This window comes from Cebidichthys violaceus, unplaced genomic scaffold (genome assembly GCF_023349555.1).
Source record: "Cebidichthys violaceus isolate CVI_PGR_0920_01 unplaced genomic scaffold, fCebVio1.0.p SCAF_74, whole genome shotgun sequence".
NCBI classification, from domain to species: Eukaryota; Metazoa; Chordata; class Actinopteri; order Perciformes; family Stichaeidae; genus Cebidichthys; species Cebidichthys violaceus.
In genome coordinates, this window is record NW_027176958.1 from 669538 (window position 1) to 687427 (window position 17890).

Here is a 17890-nt window from a genome sequence, read left to right on the forward strand (position 1 = left end):
CTTCCTACTTTCACGGGTATGAAAATAGTGTCTGACGCTCAGTGACACACTCGTGCTCTCACCGGGCTGGGCAGCCAATGACGAATCGGCTCCGTTCACTGAAATAAACACAGAATCTATGGACTGCTCGGTGTTCATGGAGCACTGTGACAATGCAGACACAATGACCTGATAAAACACATTTAAGGCATGGAAGAACTCTGCAAATGCATATTTGTTTTATGCAAATATAAAAATGTCTTGCATTCAAAATGTTACTCAAGTAAAAGTACAGTATTATCAGCTAAACTTTTTTTTTTTTTTTCAGGATATCCTCTTAAGGAGTGTTATATATTCTATGATTGGAATATTATTACTGATTCATTAATAACAATATTTGTATGTTGTAGTTGACCGAGGTGGAGCTAATTTGATTTATTTTACATATTTAGAGCAGAAACAGCAGGATGGCGACGGATCACTCTCTTGAGCGTGATCAGGAGAGTTTTTCAATTAGTAAAATAACTCAAATATATTAATTAACCTTACAGCGTGTTCGCACTAAGCACAAAGTGCAGATGAGGCTGATGGGAATATCAGTAGTTTGCATGTATTTAGTCATAAAGGAAAGTTGTGACCTGATGACGACGGTGGAGGCCAGATCAGTGGGATCACCAAAGTTATTAAAATGTTTCTTATAGGGAACATGAGTGCTTGCACCAAACCAGCAATCCACAGAATCATTGTCGAAACATTTCACGGTATAGGAAAATCCAGGAGTTCACCTAAGTCTGTAAGGTTCATCCTCTGGGGACCGTGCATATCGTACGTCTCATAGTTCAGATAATTCAATCTGTTTTAGAAATGAACTTATTACACATTGTTCTCTGTTCATTTTTCAATGTCCACTGGACTTGCTTATTGTCTATCTCTCTCTTACACACACACACACACACACACACACACACACACACACACACACACACACACACACACACTGCCAAACAATTATGACAGCTGGAGGAGGGAGTCCATTTAAATGATAATCCAAGTGGGGCCCACCATTTTGGGCCCCACTTGGACGTTGGGCCCCATTAATGGGTGTTCTCCCTGTCGAAGGGCCCAACAAAGTAACAATTGAGAGTGCACACACACACACACACACACACACATGCACACACACAAAATAATAAAGTCTACATTAAGCAAATCCTTGGTCCCTAACCAAATATTGGTCATCAATCTGAAAATTACTGCCAGAGAGCAACTTTTATCCCCAGTAATGCCAGATCTCCAAATGCTGAAGCTTTCCCCAATCTCATCCATTATTGCCCTCTTTATCCCTCCCATCTGCACGCTGTTTTTTTCCCCTCCTGATACGCAGTATATATGAATCATACGTGTGCTAAACGTGAACATGATCTGAGAGATTGAAACACCGTTGGCAGCTGTTTGCTCTGTGTGGCCGTGCTTTAACGAAGCACCTGCATATTTACAGATGTTAGCATCTGTTGCAAGTGCCCTGGTTTGGAGGTTTAATTTTAGAGGAGCAGCCAGATGGCGGACAAGAGGATTACCGCACTAAGCCTTTGTCATCTGCTGCTACACACTGACTGTTTATCAGCAAATACAAGGTGGACCTCGCCGGTCCCTCACAGTCTGGTCAGAGCTGGACGTGGATGACGAATGGTAAAATATAAGTAAGTTTCGGCTCATGCAGTGACAGCTGTGGACCAAACTTTCCACCAACTGACTCGAGACACTGCTCACAATTAAGTGTTTTGAGTGTTTTTGCAGGTTACTGAGCTCATTTGTAATGCTAATGGACAGGCACCTAAAACTCAACGATCGCTACTATTAGACGTTTTTCATAAAATCGGGTGGATCATACTAAGTCCATTGTTTCCAACATTATCACAATACGAACGCCAGCAATCAGACGACATGTTCAACCAGGATCAATGCAATTTAATACATATTTTGGCATCGTTTTAATGTAAATGATCAATTGGCATTCCAAGAAGATAATTGAGGGACTATGAAAATTACATTTAAGAAGAAATTTTAAGAACCAAAACTCTTATTATAGAGTCCAAGTGTGCAAATATGTATTTATGACAGATATGGTGCAACAGGTGGTTTTGGTGACCCGTCTTAGAAGCGAAAGCAAACCAATGGCTTTGTTCTATTCAGGTGACAGTGAGCCAGCATGCACAATAACAGGACCCTGACACCGAAGCAGACATTAATTGTACTACTACATTAATAGTAGTAGTAGTAGTAGTAGTAGTAGTAGTATTATTGCTCTTCCTACTGTCAAAATGTCAGGAACCCTGTCTGCTAAACCTCTGCTGGATTTTATTATCACTTTACAAAACAGCTAACAGCAACTTCTGACAAAACACACTTTTAACGTATTTATTGAGTGATTCAATTATTAAAATGACTTCATATTTTCTCAGAAACACATGAACAACAAGGGCAACAACAAGGTATACTGGAGCCAGAGCGCAGTCGATGGTTGATGTGTGTGTGTGTGTGTGTGTGGCATGTCTGCTGCGTGTACCAGATGCTCTTGAACTTCCATTCGTATTAGAAACAGACACCATCAAAAGTTGAAATAAATACAAAACATACAGAATGCAAACGATATATATCTGAGGCAGGCAAAAAGACGCTGACAGATTGAACCCATCTGTAACCCCCAGAATAAACCAGACACTCCACAACCGAGGTAAGAGCTCTCGGTATGTCATCAATGTCTTCTTTCCAGAGAGTGCAATCCTCTTCTTCACACTCTTGCAAAGCAATCATGTATTTTGAACAAGCTAGATAAGACTTGTCACTAAGAATTAACACCTGGCGTGTGCTGCTGGTAATAACATATGATTTTGTTCAGCTCTGCGGAGGGTTTGAGCCACAGCCAAAATGCTGCTGTTTACTTCCTTTTGCCACCGCCGCCAGACAGAATCATCACCAGCCTCATGAAGATGTTCAGCGTGTCCATGTAGATCCCCATACACCTGTGTGATAAAGAAGAATATGAGACCCGTACATAACATTGTTCTGCTGAAACCCCCCCCCCCCCAAAAAAAAACTGCGTTTAAAGTGAAATTGAATATTTTCTGTGAGTGACTTACGCGTTAATGGGGTCATATTTCTGCACGCCATAGAGCGGGTGCGTCTCTGCCCTCTTGACGACCTTCTGTGTGTCATAGAGGAGGAACATGCTGAACAGCACCAGGCCGCCATAGATGGCAATTGAGTACAGGCCTGCTCCGAACGCCGACGTGGGCGGCAGGAACATTGATCCTGAAGACGACAGGAAGATTTGAGAAGTACGGATTAAAAGAGATACAGAGCTAAATAATTAAGTCTAATTTGAATATGTATGTTATGAGGGCGAAAACTGCAATAAACCGACCAATAGAGGAAGCGAAGACCACTCCGAAGCCAACGGCCAACGGCCCGCCCATATTGAGGAACTTCTCACTCGGGGCACACATGGCCACGGTGGACAGACCTCCCACAATTCCTGCCGTGTACCAGGCGGCCCTCATCATCAGAGGTCCTCCGAGGAGAGTGAGGGGAGCGATGACGGCACCCATCACACCTTGTCAATAAACAACGCGAGAAGGACACCTCAACACCACATTCAAAACAAACAACAACAACAACAGATGTGTGCCACACGTCTAAATGTAGTGGTTACTCTGAGCCTTTACATGACTTCCCTCTAGTGTCCAATTGAGGCAACTACATAAGCAAAATAGAAGGTGAGACGTCGTAACAGAATAATCATGTCCCCACTGGACATTGTCTTACAAACCTGCATGGAACATCCAAGCGAGGTGTTTGGGCATTGGGCTCTGCTCATACGAAATGGACCTAACCAGCATGCCGGCACCAATCATAGCCGCAAACGTTGCTCCAATAGCCTGGGATAGGACAAACAACAGGCATATATATATATATATATAACTGTTGCAAAGCAGTGAGGCTCTACGTATGGTCTACTTGAGTCACGTAGCTTACCAGCCAGGAGCCTCTCATCATCAGACCCATCAGTGCCGGGGTTCTGCTCACTGCTACAGCCGACAAAGCCGTCAGTCCGATACTGCCTGCGAAGTACATGTAGGTGGAGTGGATCCTGTCCTTCACATACTGAGGCCAGATCCTGCAGAGAGAGAGAGAGAGAGAGAGAGAGAGAGAGAGAGAGAGAGAGAGAGAGAGAGAGAGAGAGAGAGAGAGAGGTGAATATGGAGCTCTTTGGAGGGGAACAAATGCTTCCTGCCGACCCGTGATTCAAAACTAAATTAAAGCTGCTACTCACACTGCTTTCTCAATGGCACCAATTTCATTGGACATGCCGAGTCCATAGTAGCACAGAGCTCCAAGGCCAACTGCTGCACCTCCAGCCAGAATAATTCTTCCCATGCTGTCAACTGTGGACACAACAAGATTACCTAAATACTTGATGTTTCACAATGAAACAAAGGGGCCGTCAAAAAGGTAAAAGGTTTGATTTGTGCCTCAAAAGGAAATTTGGCGTATTGGCTATTTAGACAGCCTTTAAAGAAGACTATGCGAGTTTATTGTATGTTGGCACAACCTTGGCATTTTCAAGAGAGTGGGTATTATAAAACTCCAGTCATGTAACAGCATGTAATCGTATATTTAACTAGTATATGTAATAGTGATTACTTCTAATAGCGGTATTTGTTGCTGGCTCAAACGCTGCTTCTTTGAGCTGGTCTCTGGTCCCACGGCGGAAACCGAATCTGGCCTTAGAAGAATAACCCTGGGGAAAGAAAAACACACGTTACACAAAACTGAAGTTGTTGATTAAGTGACCGGGATTTTTACACCCGGTCTTATCAATCAAAACAAGCATAAAAATAATATTGAACTTCATTTCAGCTATCATTACACAGTCCAAATTTCCACTGAGAACAACGGGTTTATACATGTAATCAATAGCTGATCTGCTGCAGAGTTCAAAATATGTGACCCCTTAATTACAGGGCAGTTGTTAAACCTTCTGTCAGGCCACTGAATTGCTGCCAACATCTCCGATTTTGTAACGACATCACTGGGCCATTCATTCTGAATATCAGGCTGCAGTTCCTTACCCTGCAGGTCCCTCTGAGGCTAATAACTTTGCTCCCACCCACGGCCTTGGTAGAGGCAATTAGTCAAATCTGAGGCATCAGACGTGCTTCAAACTAACGTTTACATACACGTTTAGTCTGTTTTCTCTCCTACATAGACATTGTTTGCTGTCTTTATCCATCATTCATAAAAGAAATTCTAGAAAATTGAGATTTGACGTATCATATGCAGTGTTTTATTTGCATTCAGTGTCGACTATCCGATTTAATCTAGAATAAATCAATATCTACTGTGATTCAAGAGTATTGCAGTCTAATCTCAGTGGGAGAGGTACAGAGTAATAGTAGTTGTATGCGCGTTGTAAACCTATGAATGCCATGCTGTCGGTAGTGACTGTACAGTACCTGCTGGGGCCTGAGCAGCGGTGGACAGGCCTTCAGGGTGGGCGCTCTCTGTGTCAGCACAGGACGCAGCCCGGCGAGAGGAAGACTCCTCAGGCACGTCAGCCTCGCCACCAACATGGTCACAATGTATTATATCCTGTCTGTAATATAAAGTGAGCGTCAGGTAACGTTACAGTAAATGACAAGACAGCAGTGTGACATAACTAACGTTATGTAACTACGATTACAGTCACAAAGCCGGTAAGGCAACACCGTTAAAGTAATGTAGTAATAACAGCTACGGACGTTATCTTTGATATCATAACATTCTACGTCAGTTAAGTAAGCTAGCTAACGTTAAAGTTAGCTAACACCACATAATGCTAACTGCTAAACGCAAAAGTCTTTGGGAACTTCCGGTATTACGGTGTTTCGTCTGACCAAATAGATTAACCGTTATTATGTTCTGATGTATGAATCTAACTTCACGACATTTAGATGTAAAGCAACGTCAATGTTACATACCGAGAGAGAAGCGTTCGTCGTTCAACCTTTCCAGAAACTACTGCGCGATTTTCTGACGCAATTGTTTTTGCAACCCTTCGTGACGATGCTTCCAATTAGTGCGTCATCATTAAGCGACAGGTTTGTCCGGAAATGGAGTTCTTTATTTTATAATCGTATAATATAGTGACAGTAATCATTGGTTTGAAGAAGTATTCAGGTCCAAGAAGCAAATAACCATATAAAAATGTTAAAAAAATTAAAACAGGTGTTATCCGCAAATGGTACTACTCAAAATAAAAGCTGCGCAAATATGCCCTTTTAGAGTGTTATTACGTCACTATACACTATCATTGTTTTATTATAACTCATGCAGTAATGTGTTAGGAGTGCTCAATCAGACGTAATTTAAACTACTTTACATATAAATACAAATATACACAACATAATTCAACATATATGATGGTATATATGCAAAAACATATGTCAAGTAACAAATGACAGTTGTCAAGTGTAGTGACCACAGGTATAGTAGCCTACTTGAGTAAATTACTTGTTTTTTTTAATTTTATTTGATGTAACATGAATCACGTTATAGTCAGAAAACAAGTGTTTTGGAATGATTTCCACATGCAGTCAATGTAGAAATAGAGACGCACGTCGTCCACTAGGTGGAGTGCTTGCCTCTTCTTTGGTTGTGACTACATCATAAATTACAAAAAAAAAAAACATAAAATAGACCAAATGACAGCAACACATAATAACAGTATTATGCCTTTACCATTTCTTATCGTGTGTTTTATATGTGTATAAAGTTTGTTTGTTATTCATTATCACAGACTATTATGGTCTGTGTGGGGTGGTGTCGGTGCGCCTCCTGCGTGAAACTCCGCTCCTTCACACCAAACTTTCCCCATGTGATTCACTGAGGCGCAACAGTTGGACCAACTTGTCATTCGGTTCAGCGGGCAGCCCGACCGGCACCCTCCTCTCCAACATGAGTCCATCTGATCCACAGGGTTCACTTCCTAAAACCAGTCGAGCTGCGTCTTCTTCGTTCGGATCGGATAGTTTTTTGTCACACGAGTGAAGTCTTGTTGGGAAGTAATGGATTTAATTTCTACCCGGAGTCGCTCTTTGAGGGAAGGCTGATCAACCGAAGCGGGAAGCCTCCAGACACCGCATCATGATGGTGGGTATGGAGAGTGGACTTTGAGAGGCTACTTTATAAATAACTAAAAGTATAAACTAATAATGTCACATGTTAGGCTCTAATGTCACCCTAAAAACAACATAGAGTGCAATAAAATCACCATTAAGTTGTCAGGGATGAAGGAAAGTGGCTTTTTCTTTTCAAGTGTCTTCCTATTAAGAAAGCATGACTTCAGTTTTGACGGATTGTCCCTTTGACCTTTAAATGCAGCGCATGCTCTGCAGAGACCCTGCACACTGTTGCATTAAAAAAGTCAGACTTTTCCAGTCCTTCAACCGGTTTATGAATTTGTAGTGACATGTTGCTGCATGGCTAATACACTGCTGCGTATTTAAAGTAATACAATGCATGCACTTTTATTTTCATTTTGCACTCGTGCTGCACTGCCACTGCGCTAGATCTATTATCAAAGTGCAAAATCACACACATTGGCCAACACATATGCTATCAACAAGTATGACTCTTCAGCGACCTCAATTAAACCCGTTGCTTGCCGCTCTCCTTTTAAGGATTTCTTAGGCAACATTCCTTCTATAGGCTACTAGTGTATATGATCATCTCCAAGAAAGATCTGGCCAAAACCTCTTTTTGATGGTGCATGATATACCGTAACTCTCACTAAAAACCGGCCAATCAAACAGTCTACCTTGTTTTCCTTTGAGGGGTCATGATAAACATTCTACAATAAAAAACACTCCATATAGTATAGATAGAAGACAATGCACTATCACAGTACAGGCTTGTCTTGTGTTCTACTGTATATCATGATTGTAAATTTTGCTTTTTCTGGAGAGTAAATTAAGAAACATTTCAGATGTTCACTGCCCATAATGACTTCAAACCAAACATAAAAAATGGCAATAATAGACACCACAGTATAACCGGTTTAGCAAAACAAGTTTGTAACATCTCATAGCATAGAGTGGCATGTTGCACAATCTTATTCTGCCAATACTTTTCAAAAGTTTTGTAATTTCTAGTCTGTTATTTTTGTATTTCGAGACACACAGCCTATAATTATCTCGCCTACATGCTGTATTTAAGAGAGGATCTAAAAATAATCCCTCTACCTGTTGTTAAGGGATTGGAATGGAATCGCACTGACAACATCTCAGACATTAGTGGGGTTTGGCTGGGTGGTGTTTAATTTGTCTTCACGTAGATTTACATTAAATAAGAGGCGGCTATTAAAAGCATTTGTAGCGAGATGATAAATGGTGCAGTGCCGGTTTCGTTATGAGTAGATGATCAAAAGTGTCATATGCCTCAGTGGTTTGTGAATATTCAACAATGTCAGCTCATGTGTGTTTTTCTTTTCTTTTTTTTTTTCCCCCACTTTGCACAGCAGATGCAATACGCTCAGATAATTGGTGTACATCTAATTTACCATATAAATGACTAAACCTCAAACCACTTATTTTTGTTGATGTGGCTTTCTTTGCTTTATTTAAAATCATACAAGGAGAAAACTAAAAACTGCTTTAATACATATTGTAGTACTCTAAAAGGCATGTCAAATTAACTTTTTTTTCCCCACTGAAAGAACAGTTAATTGTTCACTAATGTCTTATTCATTAGGTGGAATCTAGTTTGTCTTAATCTGTTCAGGTACAGTAGAAAATAAACTCAGATCTTCTGGTGGTTAACTTACAAACTGTTCCTGTAACTGCAGTGTTAAATAACCACTGAAGACTAGAGGACCGAGTCGTTTCCTGTTGTGCAACCGACTATCTGACGTGCACCATGTGACTTGTAGCATCAGGGGGTTACTCACTGACCCCCGTGACGTGTGAGCAACCTGGCAGTTTATGTTCCGCGATCTCAGCCCAAAGGAGGTTTTAGAGTCACCCCTGTGTGTAAAGAGACCTTTGTGGTTGTGGCATGCGGCAGGGTGGTGCAAGACAGAACTGATTTTTTTTTTTTTTTTTTTTTTCCTCCCTGAAGAAAAACGTGTCTCAGTACACAAGCTGTTCACCTTTTCATTACACGCCGTTCCACGTCAACAGTGCTCTATCGGTGCTGAAATACTTCCCATTCCCCCCCTCGGAGAATTTCGCAGGCAGTGTCCAACCATTTCCCTGCGTTGAGTTTTCGGGTCGATTGGACTGGCTTCTGTGCTCAACACGGGCCCGGGACAGAGGTCGCGACGGGATGTGAGAACTGGGCCTCCAGACGTGCAGAAACTCAAAAGACATTCGGGCTCATCATCGGAATTCAGAAAATGATGCTCATGTCTCAGGCTTCCGACGCAGCGCTGCTCGTTTCTTTGTGTCAAACGTGCGACTATACCTTGCTGTAGCCATCGAGTGAAAAGGTTGGGTCTGTTGGCTTTTTGGCTCTGCTGATTAATAGCAGCAGTTTCGCTAATGTGTCGGGGCCCAGAGGCTAAACCTGCAATCGTTTAACACTGATCCATAAGAAATCACAGACGCACTCAGGAGTCTGTGCGAGAGCACCTGAAGGGATCCAATAAACAAATGTTTTCACGGACCCAGACGTCTGATTCAGGATTTATAAAGACCGACTGTACAGTGCACCCTCTCTGTGTGTGTGTGTGTGCCTTACTTATATGCTTCTAAATTCCTAACATGGCATTTTTGTGGGCACACATCAAACTGACACCCTGCCAATTTCCTCAGGGTGGAGACGATCTCATTTAGCCTCGCCGTGCTATTGACCCTTTCTCTGGCAGACGAGGTAAGGCGGGATTATGCTAAAATCCAAAAAGATTAGTCAGGGATCTGAGCCAAGCTGCCATTATCTTAAAATATCATCTTTCAGGAATGTGTAAGACATCCCCAAAATACACACATAGGCACCGTTAAATCCACTCTTATCTTCATTTGACTTCCTCGCCGTCGGCCGTCTGCAGAGTAACACGAGTACCGAACGGCCCCGCAAAGGCTCGGAGCGCTGCAATTTATGTCTCAATGACAAGCAGGCTCTCCCCTTCAATTTCAGCACTCTGCAGTTATACCTTTCAGCGTTTGGACATGTGTCCCCTTCAGTCTCAAATCAGAAGCACAAAGACACATTATTGGGAAGCTAGCAAAGCCATTAGCCCCGCCACCAGATGGTCTACTGTACTGTGTCACTGAGGGCCTCTGTTGAAAGGATCTCCTCCCAGTGTTGACATGGAGCAGCAGCTGGTAGTTTGGACCACACTGGTACTATCAGTGGGCGGTTGGATAATCACTCTAACCGAGACAAGTTTTTTTTCTTTTTAAACAAGCGGCTTTGCAGTTGTGAAATTGCAGTTTAATTACAAAATTGTGCGCGATTGCAGTCTCTGGCTCATATTTCATTTGTGCTGTTGCAATTGTTTCTGACTCATAAATACAGCTTCTTTATGTGCCCCTCTTCGGTCTTGCAGGGTGGGTGGGCATGTTCCTGAAACGCACTGGCGCACTTAAAGATAACAAAGACTTCCTTGTAACAACTGGCTTAGATTCCAGCCTTAAACACTCGGCTATGTTCTATTCTTACCCTCTTAAGATATGATATTTTCGTCTCTGAGTAAATAAGGCCTCCATCGTTGGTTTTGCATTACACTGTACAGTGATGCTGTGTGGGAATGGAAAATAAAAAAATAGAAAAAGAAAAAAAAGGCATGAGAAGGAGAAGCTGTACTCTGTAACCGCTACTCTGACTCGGCATCACAGTGCAGTTTTACATATGCAGCGTTATATATACTGTCAACTTCCCCTCTTCCATGAGTGGTTAAAACAAATTCCTTGATGTGTTTCGACAGAGTGAATTGAGACCAAAGTAGGTTTACTCACCGCCGTGCTCAAATGTGCAAAATGTGTAACTGACAGGTCGATGTTCATTTCATTTACAGGGTGAAACATCGCCTACAACGGGGAATACAAATAAGTGGAAGGCTCTTTAAGAAAGGCGACTGGAGACTTGCAAGATTGGCAGAACCCATTAAGAAGCAGTCTGTAAAAGCATATCCGGGCACAGCTACATCCAAGAATGAGGATCAAATACACAATATCCATCGTCTTTTTTGTGGCACTTGTTATCATTGAGAAGGAAAACAACATTATCTCAAGGTAAGTCCATTTCAGTGATCAATGGAGTGCTTTAGAGATTCCCAGCAGGTTTTGTGTGCGTTTATCTCTTCCCAGCTCGAAAGAAATGTGGAGTTAAATAACACAGCCGTGACTTCTTCCGGTAAAAGATAATGCAACTTTGTGATTCCTCTCGCACTTTCAGGGTGTCAGATAAGCTCACCTTAAAGCAGACCCCCCAGACCCCTCTGCAGCCCAGTGGTTTCTCCCACATACTGCTGAAGCGCAATGGTTCCTTCACCCCACTCGGCAAGACGAACTCTGCCTTCACGCTGATGAAGCGGCGCCTGGAGGACTACAGCCAGCACCAGGAGGTGGCGACGGCCGGCGGGAAGCACATCCTCCTGTTAGCCACCACCAGGACGGGCTCCTCGTTTGTGGGCGAGTTTTTCAACCAGCAGGGCGACAACATGTTTTACCTGTTTGAGCCGCTGTGGCACGTGGAGAAGATGCTGACGCTGGAGACCGGCGGCACCAACGCCACGGCGGCAGTTAAGGCCTACCGCGACGTGCTCCAGCAGCTCTTACTGTGCGACTTCTCCCTGCTGGAGAGCTTCATCGACCCCCGACCCGTGGACCACGTCACCCCCGCTCTGTTCCGCAGAGAGTCCAGCAGCTCTCTATGCGAGGAGTCGGTCTGCAGCCCCGTCGTCAAGGGGGTCTTTGAGCGTTACCACTGCAGGACTAGACGCTGTGGTCCCCTGAACTTGACCATGGCGTCTGAGTCCTGCCTCCAAAAGGAGCACAGGGCCATCAAGTCGGTGAGAGTGCGGCAGCTGGAGAACCTCCGTCCTCTGGCTGAGGACCCGCGCCTTGACGTGAAGTTCATTCAGCTGGTTCGGGATCCTCGGGCTGTACTTGCCTCGCGCATGGTGGCCTTTGCAGCCAAATACAAGAACTGGAAGCAGTGGGCTATGGATGGGGACGTGCCAATTGACGACGGCGAAGTGAGGAAGCTGAAAGGGAACTGCGACAACATCAGGATGTCGGCCGAGATCGGCCTCAGGCAGCCGCCGTGGCTGCGCAGGCGTTACATGCTGGTGCGGTACGAGGACATCGCTCGGTTCCCCATGAGGAAGGCGACGGAGATGTACGGCTTCACCGGAATTCCGTTCACTCCGCAAGTGAAGTCCTGGATCCTGAAGAACACCCAGGCCTCCAAGGAGGCCAGCGGCGTTTACTCCACGCAGAAAAACTCCTCAGAACAAGTAGAGAAGTGGAGGTTCACTTTGCCATTTAAAATAGCCCAGGTTGTACAGAAAGTGTGCGGACCAACACTGAAGCTTTTTGGGTATAAATTTGTAAGCAGTGAAGAAATGCTAACAGATAAGTCTATTAGTCTGATTGAGGACAAAGTGTTCAACTTTTCATAGACTTTCACGGACCCAGAATACATTTATGTATTAAGGTAATTTATCCAGATACAGAGAGCCATATATTTTCTGTGTGCTATTTAAAGGTTTGTAATATTTAAAATAGTTTGATGAAGAAAATGTATGTGTTGAGCAGAAAGTTAATATAAAGCTATATATATATATAGAGAGAGAGAGAGAGAGAGAGAGAGAGAGAGAGAGAGAGAGAGAGAGAGAGAGAGAGAGAGAGAGAGAGACGTTACATATGGGAAAATAGGAATCTTTTGTTTTTGCACTCCGGACTATTTTCTCCGTCCAAACTGTATCGTCGTTCTTAGCAAATGTCCAAATCCAGGAACCTTCATTAGTTTCTTTTTTTAGCAACTTCAGTTAGCAACATAGGCTGCTTTTACACCAAAGAAACTTGAAAGGAAATGTTAATGCACAGCCAAAAAAAAATAAAATAAAAATAGCTTTGTATAGCAATGCTTATGGCAGGATGAGGAAACGCCAATGTTTTGTTATTTCTACGCATGAGACTTAGAAGTAATGTCCCATGTTAATTTATTTATTTCTCTTTTGCCGAGAGTCGTAATGACTCCAGCTCTGAATGTGCACAGCTTCTTTTGCCCTCTGTAGGCGCTTTTGTCTTGCACACATATACTGTAGTTTGCTGTACATGCATGTTTTGTAATTGGCCAAAAGTTGTTGTTTCTTTTTAAAGTTGTCCTCGCGAACGGAAGAACCCATTCCGTAAAAACAGATGTTTACACTGCCACTGTATGCGAACATTCCAACTGCAGCTGGTTTGCAGTATTGTGTGAGGTTTTTTTGTCGGCAGGTCTGTCTGTTGACACAAGTCTCTCGGCGGGTGATACAAAAAAAAAAAGAGGCCCTGATGCTCTGCCCCGCCAGACTGTTTGCTGATGTCCCAGTCTGCTCCTTTCTGCAACTTGTTTGTAACAATAAATTCTTTTACATTAACTGTAAAACACCTCACTTTTGGCATGAAATGACTGCATTCTGTCCTGAGTTTCACATTCAACTGACATGAGCACAACTTCCCCATTTCGTTCGTTAATGATCAAAGAGGTTAGCGGTGCGAGGAAGTACATGAGGCTGACCTGTGCAAAAGATAACAGTGTTTGTTTTTAAAATACAAGGAAAAACCCGTCAATGCAGTAAACAGCTGACCTGTAATAAACTCTACCTTCGTAAAGCTTCTAAGTGAGCATCGGCGTTAGTCGGGGGGGTCTGCTTTTAACTACAGCTTGTCGTTGCCGATGTATTTATACCAGACGTAGGAACACTGCAGTAGCAAAGAAGACTCACCAACACTGACAGATTCATAGATTATGTGTGTGTAGGTGTGGAGAGATGGGGTTTCTGAAGCTATTCTGACTCTTCAAAGCTCTTCCTGTTATTTGCTCCATTAGCAGTAAGACTTTATGTTCATACAAGAGTTTGCTGAGCAAACAAAAGAAAGGAAGAACAAACATTCACAGTTCATTCCATACTTTCAGCTGTGAAAGACCACTTTCACAGCTGGAAAATTGGCTTTTTACTCGGTTCTACTTGAACCGAATATTGAAGCTTTCTTGCACACCAACTAGTTTGTCTCTTAGGAGCCAAGAAGGAAGCAGCTGCCTTGACTCACAGTGTGTTTACCGCTGTGATCCCGGCTATTTAAATCTCCAAACCTAGTAATTACCAAACTTTACATATAACGTGGTCCAAGTCATTTTCGTCCACCTGACCCCACCCGCTTACAGAGACGCAGGGAGCCAGTCATTTACAGTCTCTCTGTCTCAGTCGCTCTCTTTTACATTAAGGAAAAGGTGACTTTCTGGTTTAAACATTTGCTAACTCACTCATCTTAGCTGTCACACGTTGCTAGGCAAAGCCACATCAGAGCACTTAAAGTACACTCACTCATACCAACAGATCATTATCTGGTTAGTTTGGGCTGGTTGTTCTATTTTAATAGAAGTGTTCCCAGGTCTACAGCTGCTTCTAAAGAGTCTAAACCTAATGAGAAGAGGTTCAGCATTCATAAACTCTGATGTTAAAGTGTGGCTTTATGTGGGACTTGTGGAGGGTGGAGTAACTGTACGGTTGAAGCAAATATAGAATAACCACTTTCCATGAAGTTAAAGCCTTCTCAACCCCCCTCCTCCACCCCCCACCCCCCCCCACCGCTGTAAAATGAGGGCATTTAGGTAGCCCCACCCTTATTATACGTTATATGGAGCCCTGCCACATCAACCATGAGGGGTTTGACATATGCAGAACAGCATGTGAATGATACCTCGCTGTAAGATCTGTGATAAACAGACACGCGATCGAGTTAATTCAGACGCGTCTCAGAGCTACGAATAAAACTCGATAATGACGGTTGAGGAGGAGACATAAATCTAAACACACAGTAAATTACCTCACGCGGAGGAATGCACTTCATAAAACTCAGGTAGTCGCGTGCGGTAAAGAGCGACTTTGCGAGGAATTTTATAAATGCACAAAACCGGCCGTATGCAAGTGATGGGTCTTCATCCGTCATATAAAAACTGGTGCATTTGGAAATGTCACCATTATCGAGTTTCCGTTCATCTTTGACCATTTTCCAACTGTACACGAAATCCATACGGGCAGATTTTCAAGGTGTCAGCAGAAAGTTGCACAAAGCTCGGCGGCAAACCTTGCATAGGAAGCACTTCTTGTCCAATATCATGCTGCTTCAAATAAAATGCGGGCAATAAAGCCTGTTTTTCCAAGGCCTTTATTGACATTTGGATCAAATTTCACAGGGAGCTGTCTCGTATGTTAATAAAGACAGACATTTTTTTTTTTTCGAATTTTGTGCTTAAACAGGAAACGGTAACCTGGGGATTAATGAGCGCTGTTAGTATTTTCACATACAACCCATAGACAGACATCAAAGATCTGCTGTGGTTTGGGTTTCCCCTGCCACAGATGCATGGATGTGTCGACAGACTTTGCAAAAGCAGCGAGTAAGGACGCCACCCTTACAGCTCGAACTTGTCAAAGATGTTGCAAAAAACATCATCTCGGTAAATCCCCCGACACATCTTATGTGTCCGCTCATCTTGCAGGCGGAAGTCAGCGACCGTTTCGTCGTGCTTTGTCACAGAAGACTAGAGATTTCTTTGTGACGCATAACGAACTCCGTTGTGGCCGACGCCGCCAAAAGAATCCGGAAAAACAACGCAAATGGACGCCCCATATTCTCTGGGTTTAGATTTGGCAAAACAAGTGCAAAGTGCCCTCGAGATGTGGTCAGAGGCTCGAGCTGTCTGACCGTCACAGCCACTTAAAGGTATAAAGACACAAAATAACAATACTTGTGATGACTGTGGTCGCTAGAAGAAGAAGAAAAAATGCAGTAACCCGTTTTCATCCTGACAATAAAGTCCAGACGTTCTCTGAGGTGTTTGCCAAAATACAAATACACAATCCTACTGCAAAGAAAGTGTAAAGTGAATTTGCATTCATGTTTCAGTTACTTTGTATTTGAATTTAGTTGATGCTTCAGGGTTGAATCCCTAAAAAGGTCCTGTTGGCGCACTACTAAAGGCCATGTGCTGCGATAAAGACCAGGGATTTTCGACCCTAAATACAATGTAATCTTTCATTTCCCTACTTGGTCCTCTCTCTGTTTGCATGTTCTTTTCACCGGACCATTCTTTATCATCTTGAATATGAGCTCAGTGTTCACGTAGAGCACTGCCAACCTCTCCGCCCCAATCGCACAAGAAAACACGGAGCATTACTCCCTCTCTAAATTTAGATATCTATTCCAGTTTGAAACAACAAAGACGTTTCGTGGTTTTAGCAATCTGACGTGACATTTACGGTGCAGTCAGCCCCCCCCCCACCCCCTCCAGTACAAACAATGGCTTTGTGGGTAAGGGGAGAGTTTAAGTAAATACTCAGGTCAGCAGGTGGTGCAAAGAGAACAAAATGACAAAGGGCTGCTCTGATTCTCAGTGGAAAGGTTTCATTCCCATATTTAGTACTTGTGGCTACTTTTTTTTTAACGAGGAAATACACTCATCATGCACATTTTTCAAACCGCAAAATTCATTTCTGCCATTACAATGCATTTGTGTGCTTCTTTTCTTTGTTTTTAGGCCTCAGAGAAGCTGACCAGAGCCCGGGGAAAACAGCATGCTCGTTTTAGATGAAGAGTGTGTGTAACAGACAGAATTAAAAAGAAAAACAATATATATATATGTTAAATCTTTGCCATATCACATTCAAAACAGCACCATTTCTTAGATGTCCTCGTTGTGCGTTACTCAAGTGCTGCAGAGCTCACATAAAACGGGGCTTACTGTAGGATTCTCGAGTACAAGATGCGCCACCATTTGCATTTTAAATTAATGTTCGTGAAAGAGCGGTTTCCTCAGCCAGTTCTGTTGGGCACAACACAAAAGCTTCAGTCTTTTCTCACATCAATACCTCCTTTTGTGTCAGCACCAAGCCAGAGCGGAGAGGTCTTTAAAAAAGTTTAGAGCGACTGAATGGGTCGCTCCATTTGTCCCACTCTGTTGGCTTTCCACCAAATACAGAGTAAGTGCCTTTCTAGTGCCACTATTAGTCACAATAAAACAGGCATTACAGTTTAGGGCTAAAACAAAAAAACAAAAAAAAAAAGAGTCAGAAAGAAGGAGCAGTGTGGGGGGGGGGGCTAATGGGAAAAAATTAAGCATCAATGGAGAACGTCTTCACTTCCCGTAAGATGTGGTGCTGATGCATTTACCAATTATAGATTGACCTCCAGCCTCAACACGGTAACGACGGGCCTTTTCCCTTTTCCCTTTTCCGACGCCATGTGAGCACCGACCACGTGACGCCGCTGCATGGCTGCCACAAACGATGACGATGTTTTTGCGCAGCAGACCGGAGTGACCTCTCAGGAAGCAGACGGCGGAGTATCCATTTTTACACGGAGAGAAACGATGGCGGAGAGAAACCGAACCGCAGACGTTTTCAGAAAAAAAAAAAAAATAAAAAATCATAACTGCCAGCTTCCGTTCCCACCTTTCTGCCCACTTCGAAGGTTTCCTCCTCAAGGAAAAGAAACAAAAAATAACTTTTGTGTTATTCATAACGCGTCATGTACCACTGACCGAGGAGTTTATTTTGACTATAAGTTGAACAATAATTACAGGCCGTGGCGCTACGTTGTGGGATTTAGAATCTGAAGTTGTCATGGCAAACATTAAATAGATCCTTTTTATATTTATTATA

General features: G+C 43.1%; 2 protein-coding genes across 3 annotated transcripts; one reads left to right on the forward strand and one right to left on the reverse strand.

Moving 5' to 3' along the window:
* Positions 1 to 2383: 2383 nt before the first annotated feature.
* ghitm (growth hormone inducible transmembrane protein) lies at positions 2384 to 6083 on the reverse strand. The gene is made up of 9 exons (XM_068736962.1): positions 6000 to 6083; positions 5496 to 5635; positions 4684 to 4780; positions 4313 to 4424; positions 4015 to 4156; positions 3809 to 3917; positions 3404 to 3592; positions 3120 to 3291; positions 2384 to 3002 (listed from the first exon to the last, which is right to left on the reverse strand). Exons 2-9 carry the CDS (start codon positions 5610 to 5612, stop codon positions 2918 to 2920), a joined length of 1023 nt encoding a protein of 340 aa, XP_068593063.1. The 5' UTR covers positions 5613 to 5635; positions 6000 to 6083; the 3' UTR covers positions 2384 to 2917.
* Positions 6084 to 6926: 843 nt separating this feature from the next.
* Positions 6927 to 13604, forward strand: chst3b (carbohydrate (chondroitin 6) sulfotransferase 3b). Of its 2 annotated transcripts, XM_068736935.1 has the most exons (3): positions 6927 to 7170; positions 11033 to 11249; positions 11413 to 13604. In XM_068736935.1, exons 2-3 carry the CDS (start codon positions 11170 to 11172, stop codon positions 12638 to 12640), a joined length of 1308 nt encoding a protein of 435 aa, XP_068593036.1. In that variant the 5' UTR covers positions 6927 to 7170; positions 11033 to 11169; the 3' UTR covers positions 12641 to 13604. The 2 variants fall into 2 exon arrangements, with proteins under 2 accessions (XP_068593036.1, XP_068593037.1); XM_068736936.1 differs by lacking the exon at positions 6927 to 7170 and having other exon boundaries at positions 10664 to 11249.
* The last annotated feature ends 4286 nt before the right edge of the window (positions 13605 to 17890 follow it).

Coding starts and splice junctions, on each gene's coding strand:
- chst3b (XM_068736935.1), top strand. CDS start 11,170: ATGAGGATCAAATACACAATATCCATCGTCTTTTTTGTGGCACTTGTT. Junction 11,250..11,412: donor GAAAACAACATTATCTCAAG/GTAAGTCCATTT, acceptor TCGCACTTTCAG/GGTGTCAGATAAGCTCACCT.
- ghitm (XM_068736962.1), bottom strand. CDS start 5,612: ATGTTGGTGGCGAGGCTGACGTGCCTGAGGAGTCTTCCTCTCGCCGGG. Junction 3,918..4,014: donor TGATGAGAGGCTCCTGGCTG/GTAAGCTACGTG, acceptor GTCCTATCCCAG/GCTATTGGAGCAACGTTTGC. Junction 3,003..3,119: donor AAATATGACCCCATTAACGC/GTAAGTCACTCA, acceptor TTTATCACACAG/GTGTATGGGGATCTACATGG.